The 25845-nt window shown below is 36.6% G+C and overlaps 1 protein-coding gene across 28 annotated transcripts in view; it reads right to left on the reverse strand.

The window, feature by feature from the left end:
• Positions 1-547: 547 nt before the first annotated feature.
• The window catches only part of ZEB1 (zinc finger E-box binding homeobox 1), a 190019-nt gene continuing 164721 nt past the window's right edge, over positions 548-25845 (reverse strand). For all 28 annotated transcript variants that reach the window (XM_017962648.2, XM_017962665.2, XM_017962649.2 and 25 more), the window contains 5 exons: positions 18914-19116; positions 15046-15151; positions 7843-9653; positions 5682-5862; positions 548-3084 (listed from right to left, as the gene is read on the reverse strand). In XM_017962648.2, coding sequence (XP_017818137.1) covers positions 2492-3084; positions 5682-5862; positions 7843-9653; positions 15046-15151; positions 18914-19116 — 2894 coding nt within the window. In that variant the 3' untranslated portion in view covers positions 548-2491. The remainder of the gene's footprint in view (positions 3085-5681; positions 5863-7842; positions 9654-15045; positions 15152-18913; positions 19117-25845) is intronic.

The following is a 25845-nucleotide window of genomic DNA, read 5'->3' on the forward strand; positions in this document are numbered from 1 at the left end:
GACATAAGAAAATTATTAGGATAATTTAACATATATATTCTGGAATTAGAAGCAAAAAAAGTGAGAACATAGCTGAGCCCCCAAAACATGCAAATTATATTTTTATTCAACAAATATCTGTTGTCCCAACTTGTGCCAGGCACCCTGTTAGGCAGTGAGGAATGAGAGTGACTGTGACAAACGTGGTTCCTGTTCCTAGTGGGGAAGGAATAGAAATAATAGTATCAGAGGTATGATGACAGAAGTGCAGGAGCCGAGAAAGTCCTAAAGGCATCTAAACCCAGGCTTCCCTGAAATGACCTGAAGCATGAGATATGGAGGATTAAGGATTTCAGGAAGAAGGAGCAACCTGTGAAGAGGTTTTGTCAACTCTGACCTCTCCAGAAACATTTAGCCACAAGAAAAATCCATAATTTAGTGGAGACTGTCTAAAACATTTAGTGTTACCCAAATTCAGCTCAAGATGAATCAAATGCAGGATGACAACGTACCCCATTTCACAATTTTCCAAAGAAAATACTGACAATGATGAAAAGAATGACAGCAGTTCAGGCTTGTTGATGCATTTTATTGTGAGATGGGGGGAGTCTGGTAAAAAACTAGAAAATGACCATGATGTAACAAGGAACTTAAAAATGAAGAGTCAGATCTGTAACTTACATACATGAATACAGGAACAAATTGGCACAAAATGTTAAACATTGTTCCCAACACTGTTTATAGAAGGTAATCCTAATTTGGCTTACTAAGGAAATGAGAGTTTTATGGTTAGGCTAATTTCTTAATAAAACTGCAGAGCATCATGCTATTAGTCACACAGTGAATTTCAAAATTTAAGTTTTATATTAAAAACTGGGTAAAGGTAAAATGACTTGATTGTAGTTGTAAAACTAATACATTCCCATTTAAGTTCTGTTCTACAGTCCAAGGCAAGTATAAATGTTAACATAACACTGTTAAATCAAATCTCAATGCAGGAGAACCAATTGCATCTCTACTTTAAATCTTATCAACTTTCCAAATTTTCATACTAAAATATATTATTGTATTAATACAAACTACAGTATTATACACTACACTGTGTAATAAATAAAGAAATATAAAAATAAGACACATAAATATAAAAGTTTTCTAAAACTAAAAGTACATATGTCAGTAAGAAGGGTATTAATACTGCCAGGTTTGAAGACATACAGTACAAAAATGTTGCACAGATCTATAAACTAAAAGAAATAAAATAATACTGATAGGTAAAAATCAGCTAATGTTGTTAATAAATTGGGTCCATAATAACTAACATTTGGAAACAGTTATGAGTCAAATAACAATGGCATGTCCATGTCTGAAATGCAAGTACATGGATAAAGCAGATTAGAAAATTTCCCTTTCGTTTCTGTAGAGAAATTCTGAAAGTCAATTAACATAAAATCAATACTGAGGAACTGAAGGGATGAAATATCCCAGTGTTTCAGTTTCTCTGACAGAGTCAGTGGTTTTAAGTTTTATTTGGGAATTTTGATACAACAAACAAATCAACAAATGCTAGTTATTGTAGGCCACACATTGGATGAAGGCGGGTTAGAGCCTTGAAAATACTGAGAAATGGCACTTACAGCACACAGGTCTTGCTTAAGGCCAAAGGAGATACAAAGCTTCATGTCATATCCTTCATATGTTACCACATATTCAAACACAATCACAAACACTGATTCTGACGATTTTGCTGTCCTTACCAGATTAACACTGTTAGTCCCTGCAATCAGAACTCAATGGCAATCTTTTGAACTCCATTTTAAACCACATGAGTAAGAAACTTCAGTTCTTCTATCAGCTGCTTTCTTAAGGCTAACAATACACTTTAAATGATAATACGCTCTACTAAGACATCTAAATATTAGAAATTACTACCTTCTAGATTGAATTTATAAAAGGTAGTTAGCACGGGTTGGAACTACATTATACTTCTCTGTGAAGGGAATTTTGTAGTGCAGAAGTTCTCACATTTTAAAAAACATAATAAAATACTGAAGCGGATTTAGCATATGTTTACCAATAAAAAATTATAAAATTTCTCCCAATTGTACAGCTTAAGAATAAACCAACATAAGAGTGATAATTAATACTGATAAGATAAAACAATGCCAGATGCATATCTAATTAATCAGCTTCCTTTAACCTCTTATATCGTTGCTCTCTGAGTCATTAAGGTTTTCTAATCTGCTGCATGTTACAAACTTGTTCCTAACTTTGAAAACTGCATGAAAAATTACTAGGTCTGAGGTTCAGGCACACCCGGATTTATTTTGTGTGTGTGTGTGTGTGTGTGTGTGTGTGTGTTTTTTTTTTGTATTTTGTATTTTTTTAGTTTTTACTTTACACAGTAGTGAACAGGAATCACAGCATACAGGTTACTGTGTTTCCATGAAAAGCAAGGATAATATTGAACAAAATTCATTATCAATTAGAATTTATTTTCCTTCTAGAAAAACGATCAGGCTTCATTTGTCTTTTCTTCAGACACTTGCTCACTACTCTCGCTTACTTTTTGTCCTAAGCTGCTTGCTTGACTTTCAGCCCTGTCATCCTTCATCAGACCTTCAGGTTTTGCTGCTTCTCCCTCATTCTCTGCATCTTCTACCTCTTCTTCTTCCACTTCTTCTTCCTCCTCCTCCTCTTCCTCATCCCCTTGTGGTTTTTCACATTCTTTTTCTTCCTGCAATTCTTCCATCTCTTTATCCTCCTCCTCTTCCTCTTTTTCACTGTCTTCATCGTCTTCCCTTGTCAAACTCTCTCTCTCGTCCGAGTCGCCCTGTGAGGGAGATGCCCTGGCACCCACATGCTCATTCGAGAGGATTTCAGGCCCTGCCTCTTCCTGCTCTGTGCTGTCACGTTCTTCCGCTTCTCTCTTACAGTAGGAGTAGCGATGATTCATGTGTTGAGAATAAGACCCAGAGTGTGAGAAGCGCTTTCCACATTTGTCACATTGATAGGGCTTTTCTCCAGAATGTAATCGCATGTGTTCAATCAAATGATGTTTGTGTTTAAATGCCTTTTTACAGATTCCACACTCATGAGGTCTTTTACCTGCAAAATAAGAATTCTGTTAAATAAAATGGTGGTATTCAGCAAATAAAATCCTTATATGGTTTTTGGGGTACTTCAGGTTGCAGAAAGGGGAGGGTTGTTAGCTTCATTTTTAAAACATTTCCAGGTCCCAAACTCTTTGTAATATAATACTGCAATTTGTTCTTTGCATTAAAAAAGTAGTGCTCTACACTCTGCTGTGCAGTTGATTAGGTCAATGGGAGCTACATGAGATTGAAATGCCAAAAATACAAGCATCATGACGGCGAGGTGGAAAATGGGCCAAGTGCAGCTGGGAGTAGATGTCTGGTAGTGAGTGAGCACGGTGAGGGCAGGCAGGGACAGACATGCTGCTCACCTTGTGTTCTTCATTATCACTACCAGTAAGGTCCCTAAAAAGTCATTTTTTTTTTCCTAGTCACAAGCTCTGCCCCCAATGAAATTTTAATGTTTACTATATACTTTTTATATATGATAAAACTCATAAATATACATTGTATATGCTGAGCTTCTTTAGAAAACCACAGCCATTGTAGTATCTCAGATTTTTTTGCCCCCTAAGAAACAAGTTTTGGCCCGTGAGGGCAATATTGCCCCTCCTGAGAACGCATGGGCTAGAGGAGTGTTGCTGCGCAGACACGAAAAGGACTGGCAACAACAGATCACAGTCAGGATTGAGAATGTCCAATGTCAGAGCTATCAAGCAGGTAACACTAACAAATGCAGAAATGATTTTTAATTTTAGAAACAGTGTAGTTTTTCATATATATTTTTCACTTTGATAATTGCTAATATTTAACTTTGCCTGAAGAGGAAGGGGATTTTCTAACTTTTCTTAGATCTCTGAGAACCAGAGGACTGAGTTACAAGGGGCTGGTTTTGAGAGGTGTGACTGTTATGTAACACTAGTTTTTAGCTCCAAGAACCTCCCAAGTGTCACTGTATGAATCCACAGATTGAAGAAGGAAAAAACAATTTTATCTTTTCTCACAAGAGTAAAAAATACACTGAAACAGTTTAAGAATATGAAAGATAAATATGGATACTGTAGTCATAATGGCTGGTAGTGGGGGCAGGGAAGAGCGGGTAGGGGATTAAAGAGCTCAGGATGAATCCAGCCCCTTCTACAGCAACCCATGTTAGAGAGACACAGGACTGTGCTGGAGCCAGTTTGTACTGGCTGGAGAGTCTATTGCTAAATTTTCAGGAATTCTGCAAGCTGATTGATATCACATTCAAGTTTGAAATCCACCATGATCGGAGTATTTATGCCGCAAAAAGCTGCAAACACCACAAATCAGGGCTTCCTCACCCTTCAGAGAACCAGGTGTTAAAATTTATCAGTACTTCACTGATGGAAGGAATGAAATAGGCCGGGAGTTGGCAACTATTTTCCGTAAAGGGTAGTGAGTATTAAAAGGCTTTGCAGGCCAAATGGTCTGTGTAGCAGCTTCTCAATCCTGCCATTGTAGAACAGCATGAAAGGTGACATAGACAAAATGTAAATGAATGGGCGATGCTGTCTTCCAACTCATTTTATTTAGGGATGCTGATATTTGACTTTCACATAATTTTCATCAGTCATAAATACTCTTTTCATCTTTTTCAATCATTTAAAAATGTAAAAACAAAAACAAAAACGACCATTCTTACCTCACAGGCCTTAGAAAAACATGGGTATGCTCGCCTTTGGCCTGTGTGCTATAGTTGCCATCCCTGAGTCAATCTAAGGAGGCATATTTTGTGGCAGAATTACAGGATCTCAGAATTACAGGATCTTAGAATCTTCTAGTCCAACCTCTTAGGCAGAACTTCTTACTTAAAACAAAAGATCTTGACTTGCCAGGACAGCTTGCTGCACACTTATGAAGCAGCAGCTTTTTCTTTTATGAAGCCAGATCCTGTCTTCCTATGACTTTAGCCCACTGGTCTCATATTTTTTATTAATGGGTACTATGTACTGTTTTTATTAATATAGCATAAGTTTGCATTAAATGAATGTGGACGTAATAAATGCTGTGTCAGCTTAAAGGAATTAAGTCATGGAAAAAAAACAACAACAACAAAAAACAGATGAAGCAAAAAACCAAAAGGCCCAGACCTTAAGTACTAGGTAGAAGTGCGCAAACAGGTGAAAATGGCCAGATCAGAGAAGTAAAAAATAAGAAAATTAACTCTGGGTTGAGCGTGGTGGCTCATGCCTGTAATCCCAGCACTTTGGGAGGCCGAGGTGGGTAGATGGCTTGAGTTCATTAGTTCAAGACTAGCCTGGGCAACATGGCAAAACCTGTCTATATAAAAATTGGCCGGGTGCAGTCGTATGTGCCTATAGTCCCAGCTACTGAGGAGGCTGAGATGAAAGGATGGCTTGAGCCCAGGAGACGGAGGTTGCAGTGAGCCGAGATCAAGACTGCGTGCCACTGCACTCCAGCCTGGGTGACTAGAGCCAGACCTTGTCTCAAAATAAAATAAAAAAATAAAAAAAAAAAAAAAAAAAGAAGAAGAAAGAAAATTCTAAAACTTTAGTTTTTAATTTTGCATCTTCCAGTATATCATATCATGGACACTTCTGAATATGTTTGTGTTCACTGACATACCTGTGTGTTCATATTTATGTCTCAATAATGAACTACTCTTTTGGAATATCTTATCACACAAGTCACAAGCATACATTCCATTTTCTGTCTTCCGCATTTTCTTTTTGGGTGGTGTAGAATCAGAGTCATTCTGATCCTCTACATTTGATACTCCTTCTGAGCTAGTATCTTGTCTTTCATCCTAGAGGAAGAAAGGTGTGAGAAAATTTAATTTAACATTAAAAGATAAACAAGAGATATACATAAAAGTATGAGATAAAGAACTACTTTAACTTATACTTTTATACTTTCAAGGACTTGACCAAAGCAAGTACACTGATCCTCACTGCACATGCGCCCCAAGGGTGGGGCCAGATCACAGGTGGAGGTGACAAGGACAAGAGTGAGGTTGGGGATAACACGGTCAAAACTATAGCAAAGACATATACTCAACTGGTACTGGAAAGAAAGCAAGGACACCTGAAAGAAAACATGTAAAATATATAGTAACAGAGTTTATCTGGTTTCATGTAAATCATTACTTTACGAGAAATTTGCAGGTTTTAACTTATTAGTTTGCTAATTAATCACTCATTACTAACCGCATCAGTTGCCTTCATTTTTTCATTCTGGGTTTCACTAAGCAAAAGTTAACATTCTATTTTTAAAACCTGGTCTTTCAATTGTATCCTCCAGAACTTCAGGGTTCTTTAAACTCCACGGTCTCTTTGAAAAGAGAGGTGTGCTCTACCACTTGTCTAAGGAGCAAGATGGAAAAACAATGCAGGAGGGTCTTTTTAACAGAAATAATTGCTAGTCAAAATGAACCTTTAGAATTCCAGGGCGATAAAAAGAAACTCCAGGCAGTCTCATGGAGATAATTTTGGGCAGCACATTCTTATGTAAGCCGAATAACCCTGCAGGGAGCCTGTTGTGGAACTGGGTCCCCTAAGATCTTTCTACCTTATCTAGAGTGTTCCATGCCATTGCCTCAAACCCACAAATTTTCTAAAAGTTGAAGGTTTTTCACAATATTTCCTATGGCTTTATGAGGCAAGAGAAGTGCAGCCATTTGTTCCTGTCACTTGTGAGTGGCCCCGGTGCTGAAGTAACTTGACTCTCACTGCTATTTGATCTAGTCACGTGACATGTGATTCTATATGAAATGCTAAGGATGGCTCTTTTTCTATTCAAAGGCATTCAAAGTGTTCTGTACACTAAAAATTTAGAGGAATTCAATGATCATGTAAGAAATTTTTTTCAAGAGTTATCACAAATACAGGAAACCCAATCAGTAGCAATATTTAAGGGAAAAGCAGCAAATACACGTTTGAGCAGGATATTGAAATTATTATACTTACAGAAAATATTTGCATAAAATATCAAATTTGTCTCTAGTATTCACTTGATTCCATCAGAAATTGATGGAAAAAATGGGAAAACATCAACATCAGTGACATGGAAAAAGTCTGGACAATGAGGCATACAATAGCTCTATCCAAAACTATTGTGGGTTTTGGGGTAAGACCAGTTCAAGGGTTCTTCCTGGACAGAATAAACACTGTTCTCGTAAACACTAGTGATAGTTAAGGAGGAAAATGCATACATATTTTTAGGTTCACAGCCACACTTCCTCATATACATTATGACTGAACACTGTTTATGCACAGTTCATAAAATGATCAGTAAATTCACAAGATGCGTTCTTTGTATACTTCATTCCTGTTTAATTAAAACCTTTTATAAACAGATGTATTAGTATATAAAAGTGATAGATAAGTTTGCCTGGTATGAACCTGTGAATGGGAACATATTTTCATTTATTAATGACCATAATCAAGGCAGAAACTATTACTAATTCAGGAATTTAGCTATACAAACAGAAACCCAATTAGTGAGTATTTCAATTTTATTTTTTTATTTTTAACTTCAAACAGGTTTTTAGCTGAGACTTATAAATCATCTTTCACAATAGCATAGCATTTCAAACTTCAAGCTGGTAACAATACCCTGGATTAGCAAACAACCAACTGAAGACATCACGCCAGAAAAGTTAAAGCAGACATTGATCCTTTTAAAAATGACCTAGTTGGCTCTACAGGACTGATATTTATTAGACAAACCTAACTGAAATTAATCAAATAGCATTTTACTAGCCAGGTTCAGGATTGGGGGTTTTTACCTGATTTCCATTTGGCTGGATCACTTTCAAGGGTGGTTCTTGGACTGCAGGGCTGACTGTAGTTGAGTATGTGTATGCCACCTGGGGAATCAGAATCGTTTGCTTATTGGCAGCTAGTGCTCGTAAGCATGGAACACTGTTCTGGTCAGCAATGGCCACGATTGTGGGTAACTGGGCAGTGACTGTAGGTATAGCGATATTTATGGGGTTGGCACTTGGTGGGATTACATTTACAACTGGTTCTGAGTCTGTAACACAACTGTCCTTTTGTGGCTCCTTTTTTGCGCAAGACAAGTTCAAGGGTTCTTCCTGGACAGAATAAACACTGTTCTGGTAAACACTAGTGATAGTTGACCTTTCTAATAATTCTCCCTGTTGCTTTGGTAGTGAAAGATCAAGAGGTTCTACTTGTGGCTCTTCTTGTGCACCCTCAGCTGTGTACAAGTAACCCTGTGTATTTCTGGATGAGGAAAGGTTTAGAGGTGATGGGGATGGTGTACTACTTCTGGAACCATTGGTGGTTGATCCCACTGGTAAAACTGGGGAGTTAGTCATCTTCAAAGGACTTTGTAGGTTTATTGTGCTGTCCTGGGGTTCATTTGCATTTGCAGATTGAGGCTGATCATTGTTCTTGGAAGGGATATTTACTTTGCCTGGTTCAGGAGAAGATGGTTCAGAAGACTGCACTGAAATCTGTCCAGCTTGCATCTTTTCAAACCACTTTTTTACTACATCCAGTGGTAGGTTTACTGAATCAGCAATTTTTGAGAGCTCTTCTGCACTTGGTTGTGCATTCAAAGCATAATATGCTTTTAGGAGAGACAAGAGGTTCTTTAAAGGTGGCTGACTGGGAGATAAATTGCCATCTCCAGTAGCTGATGAAACAGAGGACTCAGGTTTCTCAGCTTCTGCTGCAGGGAGTGGAGGAGGCTGAGTAGGCTGCTTTAGGTCATAGTGCTTTAATTCTGGAAGTGCATTAATATCTCCTGGACAATCATCACACAGAAGACAAGTGCTATCATTCACCCCCCCTTCAAAGCTTTTGTCCTTCTCAGACTTAACAGTAAGATCTTCTGGTAACTTTTCACTTTTACAACTGTTTGTAGCAACTGGATTTTCTTTTTTTAAATTTTGAGGAACAACTTGAAGTTGGCTAGGCTGCTCAAGACTATAGTTGATGATAATTTTGGTTGTTCCATCTTGATCAACCAAAGGAAGACTGATGGCTGAAATAACAGAATGGCCACCTTGTTGTATGGGTGAAGCATTGATTGTTTCTTGTTCTTTGGATGCAAGATTGGCTTGATTATTCTCCAACACTTGTCGTATTACATTACCATCTACTGCCACTTTAAGTACATTCTGAATATCACTTAAATTGATACTTATGGGAGACACCAAACCAACTGTTGGCAGAACAACAGCTTGCACCACGCCCTGAGGAGAACTGGTTGCCTGTAATGGGCCACCACCAGTGAAAACCCCATTTTGTAAAGGGGTTGAACAGTTGATTCCTGAAGCAACCACTATGGGTTTGAATTCATAATCCACAGGTTCAGTTTTAATTTGGTTAACAGAAAGCTGTTCCTGAAGGGGTTTATTCTCTATCTTTTGCCGTATCTGTGGTCGTGTGGGACTGCCTGGTGATGCTGAAAGAGACGGTGAAGAACACTGAGATGTCTTGAGTCCTGTTCTTGGTCGCCCATTCACAGGTATCAAGCTGATACATTTCTTACTGCTTATGTGTGAGCTATAGGAGCCAGAATGGGAAAAGCGTTTCTTGCAGTTTGGGCATTCATATGGCTTCTCTCCTAAACAAACAAAAAAATTATATTCACTGAATTATTACATATAAATTTTTATGTATCCTCATTTCCCTAAAACAAGCGATATCGATTTTAAAAAGAAGACTGCCATGCATGCTTGTGAGAGAATTTTATTTAGAATCATCCTTTGAGCTTCAAAACCTATATAAATGTGATGAACGCTAATAACTTAGTCTCAGGTACATGTTCTGCTAACCAATCATGGAATCTTCGCAGCATATGTGTATAATATTTCTGCCAACCTTTGTAACTTCAAATAATTCTCAAGTACCAAAAGTAATTACATTCTACTCTTTCAAGTATGTTTTTTCTTATTCCGTTTCACCAACCTATATCATTTTCTATATTTTACTTTATTCAACAATCTGTAGGAGAAACATTAAAGAAAAATAAGTAAAATGTTCCTTATGACTTAACAAGTATGAATATCTATCTTTGATTAATAAAAATTCCTGTACCCATAGGGCTTTCTTGAAAATAGTTTCTCCCTAATGGGAGGAAAACTTTAAATATAAGATATTCTATAAGCATTGGCTTATTAAACTGGAATGTATATACCCCCAGGATAAACACTGTAGTGGGTATCAAAGCATCTTGGAGTTTCAATTTTAGTGACAGTGGGTATGATAAAACATTATTTTTATACTAAAACAGAGAAAAACACATTTGTGTGACTTGCTAGGAAAAGCCATGCACTGTCAAAGTAGCCTTGGCTTGCAGAGGCTTCCCTCAAGCTGCTTCGCTAGACTCTGTGGGGTACAAGGCATTTATTCTCCTTGGCTGTTAGGGACACTTTGGTAGAAAATTTTGAAAGCACTGAGCTAAATGGAGTATTTTCCTACAAACCTAATGTTTCCTTTGAGTTTTAAGTTATAGTTACAGTTCGCTAATTTATAATTTAAAGGTTACAGACTATAAGCTCCAGTAAGGCAGATGCCTCTGAGGCTTGTTTGCCATTTATCCTTTGCACCCATCAAAGCACAGGTTGCAAAGATGCTCATTAAACCTTTTTTGGATGAATGAATGCCTAATTGTTGAATGATGAGATGTGATGAGATGTGATGTCTACTAAGTATGAAAATAAAACTTTCCACCTCCTGTTCTTTTTAAGAATTAAAATGAAAGCAGTGAGGAAGTCAACTTAAGCCCTACTAACAATAGCTTCAATAGTAACTTCAATGCTAAAATGTGTTTAAAATGTGAGTTATATTTTCTAATAAATATGATTATTTGAAGAATCAAAAATAAGAATTGGAAGAGATTTAAGAAGCCCTGTAGTACAGCCTCCTTTTCAATGAAGAGTTCATTTCATATCATTCTTGACACTAGCTCATCTCTGCTTGAGCTTCTTTAATAAAAGGGGAGTTAGGTCCTGCTGGACAGCTCTGCACAAGAGGGTCCTGTCTGGTTCTGCTGAGGTCCATGGATTTGGGTTCCAATCCTGGCTCTATCACATACTATTTTCTTAAGCTTTCCAAGCCTTAGTTTTTCAATGTGCAAATGCAGATACATTCTCATTGGACTGTCATAGGGGTCATATGAGATTATATAGCAAAACTCTTAGTATGCTCTCAACAAATGCTAGTCACTTTTTAAAAAGGCAATTCTACTAAGAGACAGGCTGAGTTTCAGCCAAAGTCGGCTTGCTATGATGCCTAGTTCCCTATCCTAGTTTGTCCTTCTGATGCCACACAGAACAAGTGTAACTTTTCTTCTCAAGTCAAACCTTCAAATGGATCAAGAGCTGCTTTATGTATTCTTAAACTTCTCTTATGTAGGTTAAATATAGCTAGGTCCTTCAAACATTCTGCACAGGATGTGGTTTTTAGAACCCTTACCTGCTTGTTAACCCACCTCTGGAGATTCTCCAATTTATCAATATTTTTCCAATGCGATGCCTGGAATAGGATTCAATTCTCAAAATACATCAGACAAAAGTTTCCAGTGGGGGTAAAACAAGGAATATACTCTAGTATATCTCTATTTTAACACTTTTAATTACTTGATAACATTTTTACATGAACTACATGCTTATTTTCCTTCTAGAGACACAGACTTCTAGATAATACAGACTATTTCATTTTTTAAAACAGAGAGACAGAAAAGAATGGTAGATAAGGGAATGACTATGGGTCAGGATGACTACATCACAGCCCTAGCTTTGCCATGTACTACCTGAGTGACCCTGGACAAGTTAATTAAGTCCTCTGAGCCTCAATTTTCTCATCAGTAAAAAGAAGAAAATAATAAAATCTACTGCATAGGTTTATCCTGTGGACTATATAAATGAATGCATACAAATAACTAACATGTGGCTGTACATAGCTAAGGGTCCAATAAGTGCTAGTTATCATTATTATTGTTAAAAATTATCTTGATATTTTATCATTGCCAGAAAGAAGTTTACACAACAATTATTCTAAAGCCAAAGTCACTATATTTGTTATAAAACTCCTTGTTTCTAGCTTCATAGCTTTATAGTTTATAGCTCAGGCATATCACCTAATTTATCTATCGAGGTTAGGGTTTACAAATAGTTTAGCCTGAAGGTTACATCAGGAAGTTTTACTACTCAATGTTTGGTATGCTATGTATAATGACTTTTTTTTTTTTTTTTAATGGCTGAGGTGGGTGTTTGGCTGCATCTGCTATAAAAATTTTCCAGGCAAAAATTACTAAGACCACGGAAAATTATTTTTGGGGGTGGATCACAGCCATGTGCAGGTGTTCTTTTGTCTCTAATCTGAGTGGAGGTCTGGTGGCCTTTTCCTCATGAGAGCTCAATTCTTACATGAAGAATCAACTAATTATCAACACACATGGTTCGGCATAGGGTCATGATCAAAATTTTTTGGGTACCAGTATTTAGCAACAATATAGGAAATTTTAGGGGGTATAATTTTGGATCCTGATTCTTAACATCTTTTAAAAGTCATGTGAAAAGAAAGTTATGGAGGTTTCCTAAAGGATATTCAGCTCATCCATTATTAGATACTCCAAGCAGAACTTTTCAAACTAATTGTGGTGAACGACCGATTGGTTTTGTTTGGTTCTTTTTTAAGTTTCCAATCTACTGTGGCCCAATATTTTATAAAATATAGTAAAATGTCTCAAAGTCTTGGTATAATAAATGCTAAATGTTTACTCTCATTTTCTGTACTTATCTCTTCAAGAATGAATAACACATGGTTTGCAGACTGGTACCAATCCTGAGCTGACACTTTGGGTAGCCTTTGCTCAAAAATCTTCTCTTGGAATAAACCAGACCATCAGAGAGCTGTGTACTTGAACTGCATCTACGTGGTCACCCTGGAGCAATGCTTTTCCTAAATCGCACTTCGGTGATCTATGACTGGCTTCTATTGAATAATCTGATTTTAAAAAGAAACCCTATCAAATTCTCTGCTGTGTTATTTTAAGAATATTTCTGAGGATTACATAACTTCTGTTTTGTTCTTTTCTCTTTATGTTGTTCCAAGGAATAACATTTTCTATGGACTTGGTATCAGGAAGGAGTAGTCCTTTTTCTAGCAACTGATCTTTTTTTTTTACTTACAGACACCCTGGGTCTTGGTTACTGATTGTCGTTTTCTTACTTCCTAAACCTTAGAGCTTAATTTGTGGTCTACTTCCAGCATACGTATGGCATTTCTCAGCATTCATTTTTTCCCCCACAATTTACTTCATGTTAGTCTTTCTTAATTTTTCTTACATATTTTTAAATTAAAATTACTTGCTATGGTAAAGGTATACAAGCTTCACATTCGATGTTTCAAAAACAAGACAGAAATAAGTACATAATGAGTGGACAGTGCAGAGTACAGTGGGAGCTTTGTGTTCCATGATCTGGCCTAAATTTGCATTAGCTTTTGAGCAGTAGCAGCATACATTTGGCTCATATTAAGCTCTGGGCCATTCAAATTTACTACTTGATTGAGACTGATTTTTAAATACCAATGCTTAACTTTCAACTTCTTATTTCTAGACCAGTATTTCAATCCTTGTTCTGATTTATACTTCCCAACTTTGTATTATTTATAGATCTGATAAATTTTCCTCTACGACTGCACTATGACAAAATGAATATGACTCATTATATACATGAATCTTACTGTTAGCTTTATCTTCCTTCCTCTGCCCTGATTTCAACATTTAAAAACCCCTCTTGAAATTAGCTATATCTCTATTAACAACTTTAAATCATCTCTGGTAAGAAGGTAGGTTGTTAAAATATATTATTATTGATAAAAACTGTTCAATAGCATAGGAGCTAAGAAATAGGATATTGTGGCAGGCTGCAAAAGACAACCTCTACTTTTTAGAAACATTAATCAATGTGTGAAAATAAATGTTTTGGTAAGGATCTTGGTTTGAGCATTTTCAAGTGGTAACTTCAGCACATTTAACACTGAGGGTTAGCTTTAATGAGCAATACAATAAAACTTTTAGAAATGCAGTTCCAAAATAAAACATAAATATCTCCAACTACGCTTCACAAAGCTATCCAACTATACTTTTTTTGTAAGAAGATGTTTGTAAAATGTAAATGTCAATACATAATTTTCACAAAATAAGCAATGTGTGAGCACCCATAATTTTCCATTCATGGTTAATAATTTTTGCATTAAAATTATTTAAATCTAAAATAACATATCAAAATTTATTAGATGAACAGATTTCATAGTGCATCATGGGATGCTAGAGAGTTTTCCTTTTGTGCTTTTGTTCAAGTAGAGTCTCCAAAGAAATGTAAACATAGCTCTCTGTTTACTCTGAGTTCCTAAAATAGACACAACACTTTCATCACATAATAGTATTAACCCTGTAAGTAATATAGAGAATGACATGGAATAGACAAGTGAAGATGGTGGGTGAGCACATTTTTCTTTAGATTCTCATTAATGCTGTAATCCTTTCACCCCCTCTCATTGCCTCCATATCATCTCTCCAATATTTTCTAATCTTGAGTTCCATTTCTACTTCTCTCAAATAAAGGACATCCTTCACTTCCCTATTTTCTTGTGCAAATCGTATCTCTATACTCTTTTCCATTCCCCTGTTAATTGTGCAAAGGAGGCAATGACATTTACATTCATCAGAAAGTTAACGTGTTTTCAGGTTGTACTTACTAAAACATGCTATATTATCTTCTCATTAGGAAATGTGGAGTATGTCATACTATATTAATTTGATATACTTTAGTCAAAGGTTAAGACTCTAATAAAACAGAAAATAAACATACAATTTCTCCCTATTAGTGTATGCCAAAAGAAATGCAAGGAGTTTCTGATCATGTACGTAGATCACATGTTACGATATTTATTTATTACCACATATGCTGATATTCAGGGTGTAGAAAGAAAAAAAAAATATTTACCACTGTGAATTCTTAAGTGCTCTTTTAGGTGGTGTTTGTATTTGAAAGCTTTTCCACACTCAGTGCACTTGAATTTACGATTACACCCAGACTGCGTCACATGTCTCTGTAAGAAAAGAATTGGTATTTTATTTGTAAAGCAAAAGATTTTTAGACTAAAGAACATCCAATCTGCTAAGAGTAACATTTTTGTGAGCCTGATGGTTGTTTTGTTCCTTAGAGACCTCAAATTGCAGCAGTCACAAAAATCCACCTCTTGAAATTACTAGCAGTTGTAGCAGTCACAAAAATGTAACTCTTGAAATTATTACCAAAAAGGATAGTGACAGTGGGGACAGAATTTGATACAGAAAAATATCAACTTTCTAAAGTATCAGAGTTCATCCTTTATTAAGCAATATTCAAAATTAGCAAAAATAAAGTAATATATACTTTGCTAGGAACTAGAGGTTAATTTGTTTGCATTCCAATTTATAGATATAGAAATCACATCCACAAATACTGAATAACCTGTTTAAAACTCACTCAATAGAACAAGGTCCTGAAGAGAAGACAGGCTTTTCCCTGTACTTTATCCTGTCTTTTCCATTTGATATTTCCAAAAATGTACTTTGATGATTAAAAAGATACTTCTAGTTTTTTCAGCCAAATGGGGATTATTATAATAGCTTTCTGTCTGGTTTATCAAATTCCCATTTTCACATATTTCAAATGTATTCTTCATACCTAGATTAATCTTATAAAAAGCACTGCTTGAATTGAATTCTATCAACTCCTGCTCATAAACCGCTGAAGGATCCCCATTAACCCCTCAATAAAGATTCCGAGTCTATAGATTCCAAGATTTTAGTCCCTGAGTTTCCAAGATGATTTTTCACCAGTTTTTTATGACAAGTCCATGTCTCAGTCATTTGTGAGCCATGGTTTCCTGCACACATATTGCTCCTCTTTATCTTTTGGCTTTGGCTTACATAATTCCTTACTCCTTCACTGTGTTTTCCCATGATTTTGACTACTAAGATTCTACCCATCCTTTAACGGCTTAACTCAACTACTGCTTCATGCTCTCCCAACTGGAATCTCCCTTCCTTTGCCTTTTATACAGGAAGGAAAGAGAATTAGTACTTACTTTGAATCAGGTCCCACTTCATTAAAACCCATGACTTAAAATACCAAATATATGGTGACAACTCCCAAATTTGTATCTCTAAACCTCTCCCCTTAACTCCAGACTTTTACAACCTACTGCTTCTTTGATATTGCCAGTTGGAAGGTGATAGAGATATGAAACTTTACATGATTAACACCAAACTCTTAATTTCCCTCCTACAAGCCAGCCCCTTCTCTAGTATTTCCCATCTCTGTGAATAGCACTCTCATTCATTTGGTTATAGCTTAGGCCTTAAACTTTGGAGTTATTCTTGATTGCCCTCTTACTCATGTACCCTCACCCAATCCATCAGCAAGCATATGAACATATTCTGAAGCCAACAATCTTATTTATCTGTCTGCCACCAAACTCTCTGGCCTAGATTACAGCAAAAGCCTCTAAATGTTCTCCCTGCTTCCGTTCTTGTCTCTCTTCTTGTCTCTCTTATCTATCATCCAACAGTCAGTGTTCCCCTAAAAATAAAAATTAAAAATTCCAGGATCCTTGGCAGGCTTCCCCACTGCACTTGAGAATACAATCCAAAGTCTTTATCTTGGCCTACAAATCGGCCTATAATATGTAGCCCCCAGCGCCTCTCTGGCCTTACCTTTCTCCCTTTCACACTGGCCTCTGCTGTTCTCAGGGTGTGCCCGGCAGGTTCTGGCCTCAAGGCTTTCTTACGTTTCACTGTTTCCTCTGACTGGAATGCCCTTCTCCAATATTCCATGACTGGCTTCTTAACTGTATTCAGATGTCCCATTCTCAGAAAAGTCTCCCTTCTCTGTGAAACCTAGCAGCTTTCATCATTTTCTATCCTCTTATCCTGCTGTATTTTTCTTCATAGTACATATTATTTTATTTCTGTTTTATATAATCTACTAATGTATGGTCCCTACTATCAGGGACTTTCTTTTTCACTACTGTGCCTTTAACACCCAGAAGAGGGCCTCACATATAAAAGAAATGCAAATGTTTGTTGAATAAATAAGTTAGTAAGACTTGAAAATGCTTGTTAGTCACAGTATGATTCTCAAGGGCCAACAAAATACACATTCTACCTTTTAGTTTGCTACCTTGCAAACTAAATTGTTTCCAAGACCTGTTATATTTCCTCACATTACTGGTCCTCATATTTATCACAGCTCCTTCCTGACCTTAGTCTGACCCACAGTTTATATGTAAATCCTACCACGTTTGCACCCACTGGAAAAATCATCACAGAATTGGTTTTCATGCTCATTAAATATTTTGGAGTTTGTTTTTATAATGGCATATTCTGCTTTCACCACCAGTTCAATCTGTCCTCTCCTTTTACGATGGCCCTTGGAGTAGAGGGAATATGGTGGCAGCAGCTCAGGATGGGTCTGCTTCCTGAATGTCACGTGAGTAGGCTCTTTCCCAAGCCTTGTCTACACAGTGGCCACATCAGAGCGCTAAGGTATAAAACATACTCTTCTGCTGGTCTGTGTCTGATAAGACTCATTAATAGGCGCACTTAGAAGGAGACGGTGTTTGCCTTCAGTCATCCCTTCTCTGTATTAATTTCATCCTTCTCTTGGAGCTTTTACCTGTTTCAAGTGCTCCTTCATGGGCTTATGGACCATTAACCTATAAAATCTTGGTTCTATTCTCCCTGATTGCCACCCTCTTCTTCTTATCTTGTTATCATGAGTACTGTTGCCAAAGTACTAAGGAAATAGGTTGACTCTGCTCAGTCATTCTTTTTCTGTTACAATTTTTTGTTGTTGTTTGTTTGGCCTAGCCATCACCTTAGCAAATGGTCTAACTTGTTCTCTATGGGATATGTGACACATATTAGGTACATCCATAGGACAGAGTTCAGGTATGTAGATATACATCATTCTTTGATGTAAGAAACTGGAAATATGCCCTAACTCCAACATATACGCTCACAAACCCTGTGTGGTTGGAAAATTTATTTAATTTTTAAAGTTACAATTAAGGCAATATTAATTTCATTGTTGATGGTTGATAGTTATGAGGACCTTGTAAAAGAAGAACAACTGATAAAAGCTTTCTTGACTTTAATCCTAAATATAGAACCAGCAATTTAAACGTAACTTACAGTTACAAAACAGTCTTGGTTTATACTCTAAAAACTGTGGCACAGTGACATAGAAATAGAATAAACCATATAAAAATTGAGTTTTCAGAATAAAAAAATCTAAACTTCAGATTTTTAGAGGAGGCAACTCCCTTTACTATGGCAGAAATACCCCCCCACCCCCCCCAAAAAAAAACCCACAGTAGTTTATACTGAGAATAAATAGTAACTGGTTCAAAGAAAATTAAACTTTTAAATTTGACTTTCTTGTTAATTTGGTTAGTAAAATGTGGTTTATATAGTCAGCATTTATTTTTCCTACACTGAACATTTTAATAGAATGCAATTTAAAATCTTCTAAACTTGAAGAATTATCTGTTATGGTATAAGCAAAATAATTAAGTCAAGATGGAAAGGGTCTTATCTGAAAAAAATACTGAGTTACCTCTAAAATAACATTCATATGTGGTTTTTAATCTCAGGAATGACCGGATAACTCAAATAAATAATCATTTTCACTTTTATAAGGCTGCAGATATAGCACTGTTTAGTACATTCTTTTAACGTTTAAATATATTAAAATCCTTGCCTTCCATTGAGGGCTGAGTTGTCAAAATCTGGAAAGTTAGTGAACTCTCAGTCATTGCACTTACTTGATCTCTTCCTGATTTATGTGATGTCATGTGACGTTCAAGTTGGGTTCTGTATGCAAAGGTGTAACTGCACAGGGAGCAACTAAAGTTATCTTCGTTCTTTTCATGACGATATTTAATGTGTTCTTTCAGAGAGGTAAAGCGTTTATAGCCTCTATCACAATATGGACAGGTGAGTAACTGTGAAAATGCATCTGGTGTTCCTGTAAAAGAAAGATCATATATTTTAAACTTAAAACATTCAGAATATATTACCAAAGTTTCCACTGACTCCCTATGCTATGTTCCAGATATTGTGCTACCCATTTCATATTTGATCCTCAAAACAATACAATGATACTCACCTCTATTTTATAAGAGAGAGAACACTGGTGCCCAGGAAGGCTAAATAACTTAAAAGAAAAGTCACAGAGCCAGAAAATGATGAAGTCAGGGTTCAGATACGGGCTGTCTGACCTTCAAGTCCCATATTTTTCCCTAAACCATAATTCTTCCCTTTTGTCATGTGATTAGCCAGAAAAGAAAACAAAAGTAAAATTAGAATGTAGGTTGCCTTTGTAAGTGTATACAGATTAAACGGGAATTGTGCTCTACAACAGGGTCTACTGGTAACAATGGTATGTATCATTATTTATTTAAGGTTTATTCCTCTGATTTTGAAAATGAAACTACCAAGTCATTATCATCAAAGAGGAAACAGTACACAGACTGTTTCCAAGAGCCCCTTGCAGGTAGGTGTGGCCACAGGACTGAGTTCAGACCAAAAAGGAAGTGTGTAAGGTGGGGAAGGAAAGACTGATGGGGGCCAGATCTAGGCCTGCTACATAAACACATCCCATGCATGACCCTGCTTATAATTTCCCCTATTGAAATACATTGGCAAATCTGCTATATAACTGTGTATGTATGAATATATATAGCTTTTAGAAAACAAAGGCATTCTGAATAGAGTTTACTGAATGAACTTTATTTTTACACTTGGAGCTGTCTAAGCCTGACAATCCTAAAATGTAGTGTTTTGCCAATTAATACTATATTTGATATTTCTTCAATGAAATAAGTTACTAAGTGATATCTTTTTGTAAATATCATCTCTATTTTCATTTTGAATTCACTATAGAAAAACAAACCACCAAAGATAATTTCATAAAATCTCCAAGTGCTTTCTAAACATATACTCCTTTATTAAGTCCATATAAATCAAATGTCTTGCTCAAGGACCAGCTAGCAAATAATAGACTGAGCACCTGAATGTTAAACAGTTGGTCAAACATGTTGAGAGAGGGGCTTCAAGATGGCTCAATAGAGGCATCTAGTACTCACCTTCTCTACAAGGAAAAACCAAAATAATGAGTAGATAATCACACTTCACACAGATCATCTAAGAGAGAACACTGGAATTCAACAGAAAAGTGACAGGAAACACCTCAAGTAAGGAAGAAGGAAGTGAAGGAACCTGCAAAGGCTCTCCAATGCAGGGAAAGAGTAAGTGAGAGACGCCCAGGGGTCCACATTCCCACCATGGACTCCTGCAGTCCTAGCTATGGGAGACCCCTTGACCATTGTGGGCTCTGAGACTAACACAGGGAGGTACCCGGAGGCCACATGACAATGCTGCTCCGGAGAGGGAGCTTACGCTGAATCTGTATATCCCCTTAGTTCTAAGTAGCTACAGCACAGCACTATTTTGAGAGCCCAACCCCCAGGAGACTACATCCTGTTCTGGGACCCAACAGCTCCTTCATCTTCACATGCCTGGAGCCCCTCTGACATACCTCCCTTCACAGCCACCACTGACGCTGGTTGCGGCTGCTAAGGCTGAAGTGCAAACCATTGAGAGTGACCATATTTCCCCCCAGCAGAGGAGCTGCAGACATTTTTACATGCCCTGAGGACAGACTTCCCAACAGACCGCTGCCACTGTGAGCTTCCGCCGCTGGGGACAAAGTGCTAGCCACTGGCAGTGACCCCAATTTCCTCAGCAGTTGAGCTGCCATGCATTTATAAGGGACCTGAGGACAGGCTACCCCATCACAGCTGCTGTCTGGGGCTAAAGCACACATTTCCCAGCTCCCTCCCTTTGGCTGCTGCCACTGAGAGCAACCTTGCCCTCCCCAGTAGGAAGGCTACAGTGCAAACACTGATGTCCTCTATTTTATAAGGACATCCTGCATGCACCACCAATAGGCTTGGGGACTGACTCACCCAGCCCATTGCAGTCACTGCCAACACCAGCGTGAATCACTAGGGAACCAGGGGGTTGTCCTGCCACTGCTACTGCCATTGACCAAGTGACATGCACTGCCCAGGAGCCTGAGAACCTGCCTACCTGCCCCGCTTAGCACTGCCACTAGCAGCACCCAAGCAAGCCACCTGGAGGTCCAAGGATCAGCCCACCTGGACTTGCTAACACAAGGTGTCAGTGAGCCACCCTGTGGTCTAAGGACAGGTACCATAGGCCCGTTACTACCACGACTAGGACCCAAGGAATGTTCCACCTGGCATCCCTGTCCCAGCCAAACTTCACCTCAGCCTCCACTAACAATTGCACCATAAGCCAACAAGGAAATCACAGACCCTACTCATGCTACTTATAATCAGATATATCACACAGAAATTACACTACCACATATACCCAGAATCAAAGCCAAAGTGCCCTACTCAACCAACGAAAGCAAATCCAAAAAACTAGAATAACTATTATACCAGATGTGTAGATATCAAGGTAAGAACATAAGAAACATGAAAAAGGAAAGAAAATGACAGCTCTAAAAATACAGTAATTATCCAGCAACAGATTCTAATCAAAATAAATTTATGAAATCCTGGGAAAAGATTCAAAATAATGATCTTATAAAAGCTAAGTGAGATACAAGAAAACACAGAAAAGCAACACAAAGTAACCAGAAAAACAAATCAGGATATGAATGAGAAATTTACCAAAGAGGTAAGTTTCATAAAAAAGAACTAAACAAATTCTGGAATAGTAGAATTCATTGAATGAAAGACAAAAGATATCTGAAAGCTTCAGCAATAGACTAGGTCAGGCAGAAGAAGAATTTTAGAACTTGAAGACAGGTCTTTTAAAATAACCTAGTAAGAGAAAAAGAGAATTAAAAAAATGAACAAAGCCTGCATGACAGTAAGAAACTATAAAGCAACCAAATACTCCAATTTTTGATGTGTTATAAGGCAAAGAGGAAACAAAAGGGATAGAAAACCTATTTAATGAAATAATAGCCAAAAACTTCCCAAGTCTAGCAAAGGATTTAGACATCCAGATACAGAAAGCTCAGTGAATCCCCAAACAGATACAATTCAAAAAGATTTTCTCCATGGCACATTATATTCACTGTCAAAAGTAAAAGACAAAGAGAGATTCTAAAAACAAGAGAAAAGTGTCCGATCACTTGTAAGGGAACCTCCATATGACTAACAGCAGTTTAGCAGCAGAAACTTTATAGGCTAGGAGAGAAAGAAATGATATATTTGTTCAAAGTATTGAAAGAAAAAAACCCTGCCAGCCAAGAATCTCATACCCAGAAAAATTATCCTTCATAAATGAAAGAGAAATAAAGTCTTTCCTAAACAAGTAAAAGCTGAGAGAATTCATGACCACTAGACTGGCCCTACAAGAAATGTTTAAGGGAGTCTTATCCCTGGAAGTGACAGGAAAATATCTACCATAATGAAAACACATGAAAATATAAAACCCACTGGTAGAGCAAGTACAAATAAGAAAGAGAAAGAACTCAAATGTTACCACTACAGAAAACTACCAAACCACAATAATAATCAGTAAGAAAGGAACAAATGATATACAAAACAACCAGAAATAAAAATAAAATGACAGAAATAGGCTCTAACATATCAATAATAATAACCTAAATGGATTAAATTTTCCACTTAAAAGATACAGATTGGCTGAATGGATAAAAACTATAACCCAGCTATGTGCTGCCTACAAGAAATTCATCTCACCTGTAAAGATACATATAGAGTGAAAGTAAAGGGACAGAAAAAGATGTCCATGCAAATGGAAACCATAGTGAGCAATAGTAGCCATAATGAGATAAACTCCTAAATCCAGTAAACAAAACAGTATAAGGGGACAAAGAAGGTCATTAAATAACGACAAAAGAATCAATTCAGTAAGAAGATATAACAATTCTTAACATATATGCACCCAACACTGAAGCACCTGCTTATATAAAGAAAATATTATTAGATCTAAAGGGAGAGAGACTCTAATACAATAATAGTTAGGGACTTCAACACCCCTATCAGCATTAGACAGATCATGTAGAAAGACACTTAACAAAGAAACACTGAATTTAAACTGCATTTTATACCAAATGGACCTGAGACATTTACAGAACATTTCAACCAACTAAAGGATACACATTCTTCTCATCAACATACAGAACATACTCTAGACTGTATGTTGGGACACATGACAAGCCTCAAACAAATTTTTAAAAACCAAAATCATATCAAGTAGCTTTAGACCACAAAGTAAAACAACTATAGATTTTAATAATAAGAGGAACTTTGGAAACTCTACACACACATGAAAATTAAACAACATGCTTCTGAATAACCACTGGGTCAAGGAAGAAATAAGGAGGAAATTTTAAAATTTCTTTAAATGAAATTAAAATTAAAATTTATTTAAATGAAAATGAAAATCAAAACAGAACATACCAAAACCTATGAAATATAGCAAAAGCACTACTAAGAGGAAGTATATAGCAATAAATACCTACATCAAAAAATAGAAACATTTCAAATAAATAATCTAATAATGTGCCTCAAGAACCTAGAAAAGCAAGAACAAAGCAAACCTTAAGTTAGTAGAAGGAAAGAAATAATAACAATCAGAACAAAATAAATGAAATGGAGACTAAAAAACAACACAAAGAACAAAACAAAAAGTTGGTTTTTTGAAAAGGTAACAAAACTGATAAACCACTAGCTAGACTAGAAAAGAACAGAGAAGATGCAAATAAAAAATGAAAAAGAAGACTTACAAATGAAACCACAGAAATACAAAAGAGACAATTATGAACAACTATACATGAAAGAACTGAAAAACCTAGAGGATATGGATATTCTGGACACAGACAGCTACCAAGATTAAATTTGAAAGAAACAGAAAACCTGAACAGACCAATAATGAGTAATGAGATTGAATCTATAATGAATATCTCCCAACAAAGTAAAGTCCAGGACTGGAGGGGTTCACTGCTGAATTCTACCAAACTATCAAAGAAGAACTAACACTAGTTCTCCTCAAACTATTCCAAAAAATTGAAGAGGAGGGAATTCCCCCTAATTCATTCTGTAAGTCCAGCACTATCTTGATACCAAAACCAGAGAAAGATGAAACAAAAAAGGAAAACTATCCAGGTTAATATCCCTGATGACAATAGACACAAAATCCTCAACAAAATATTCACGAACTAAATCTAACAGCACGTCAAAAAGATAATGCAATATGATCAAGTGGGATTTATCCCATGGATGCAAAGATGGTTCACCTGCATATACTAAAGGCCATATATGACAGAACCACAGCTAACTTCATACTGCATGGAACAAGCTGACAGACTTCCCTCTAAGAAGTGTAATCAGAAAAGGATTTCCATTCCTTCACCACTCCTACTCAATACAGTATTGGAAGTCTTAGCCAGAGCAATTGGGCAAGAGAAAGAAATAAAAGGCATCCAATTTGGAAAAGATGTCTAACAGTCTCTCTTTGCAGACTATATGATCTAATATCTAGAAAAACCTAAAGACATGACCAAAAAACTCTGCAATCTGCTAAATAAATTGAAAGTTGCAGGATACAAAAATCAACATAAAAAATCAGCAGTGTTTCCGTACACCAATAATGAACTAGACGAGAAATAAATCAAGAAGACCATCTCATTTATAGTAGCTACAAAAAAGTAAAATACCTAGGGATAAATTTACCCAAGGAGGTGAAAGACCTCTTCAAGGAAAACTACAAAATATTGATGAAAGAAACTGAAGAAGACACAAGTAAATGGAAAGATCAGAATTAATTAAAATTCTGATCTCATGGATCAGAATTAATTAAAATGATCATATTGCCCAGAGCAATCTACAGATTCAATCCAATCCCTATCAAAATATCTATGTCATTTGTCACAGAAGTAGAAAAAACAAACCTAAAATTTTTATGTAACCACAAAAGAACAATATAGCCAAAGCAATCCTGAGCAAAAAGAACAAAGCTGGAGACATTGCACTACCTGACTTCAAAATATAATACAAGGTACAGTAACCAAAACAGCATGGCATTAGTATAAAACAGATACACAGACCAGTGGAAGAGAATAGAGAACCCAGAATTAAATCCACATTATTAACAGCCATTTGATTCCGACAAAGGCACCAAAAACTTACACTGGGAAAAGGACATACTCTCCAATAAATGGTGCTGGGAAAACTGAATATTAACATGTGAAGAATGAAACTGGACTCCCATCTCCACCACATACAAAAATCAACTCAAGACCAATGAAAGACTTAAACATAAGACACAACACCATAAAACTACTAGAAGAAAACACACAGAAAACACTCAGGACATTGGGGTAGGCAAAGATTTTATTGCTAAGATCTCCAAAGCACAGGCAACAAAAACATTTGACAAATGGGACTATATTAAACTAAAAAGCTTTTGCACAGCAAAGGAAACAACAGAGTGAATATCTGCAAACTACTCATCTGACAAGGGACTAATATGAAGAATATATAAACTACTCAACAGATTAAGAAAACTCAAATAATCCTATTGAAAAGCAGGCAAAGGACATGAATAAACATTTCTCAAAGGAAGACATACAAATGGCCACAGATATATGAAAAAATGCTCACCATCACTAATCATTAGAGAAACGCAA

This window comes from Papio anubis, chromosome 11, assembly GCF_008728515.1.
Source record: "Papio anubis isolate 15944 chromosome 11, Panubis1.0, whole genome shotgun sequence".
In the NCBI taxonomy this organism is placed as follows: Eukaryota; Metazoa; Chordata; class Mammalia; order Primates; family Cercopithecidae; genus Papio; species Papio anubis.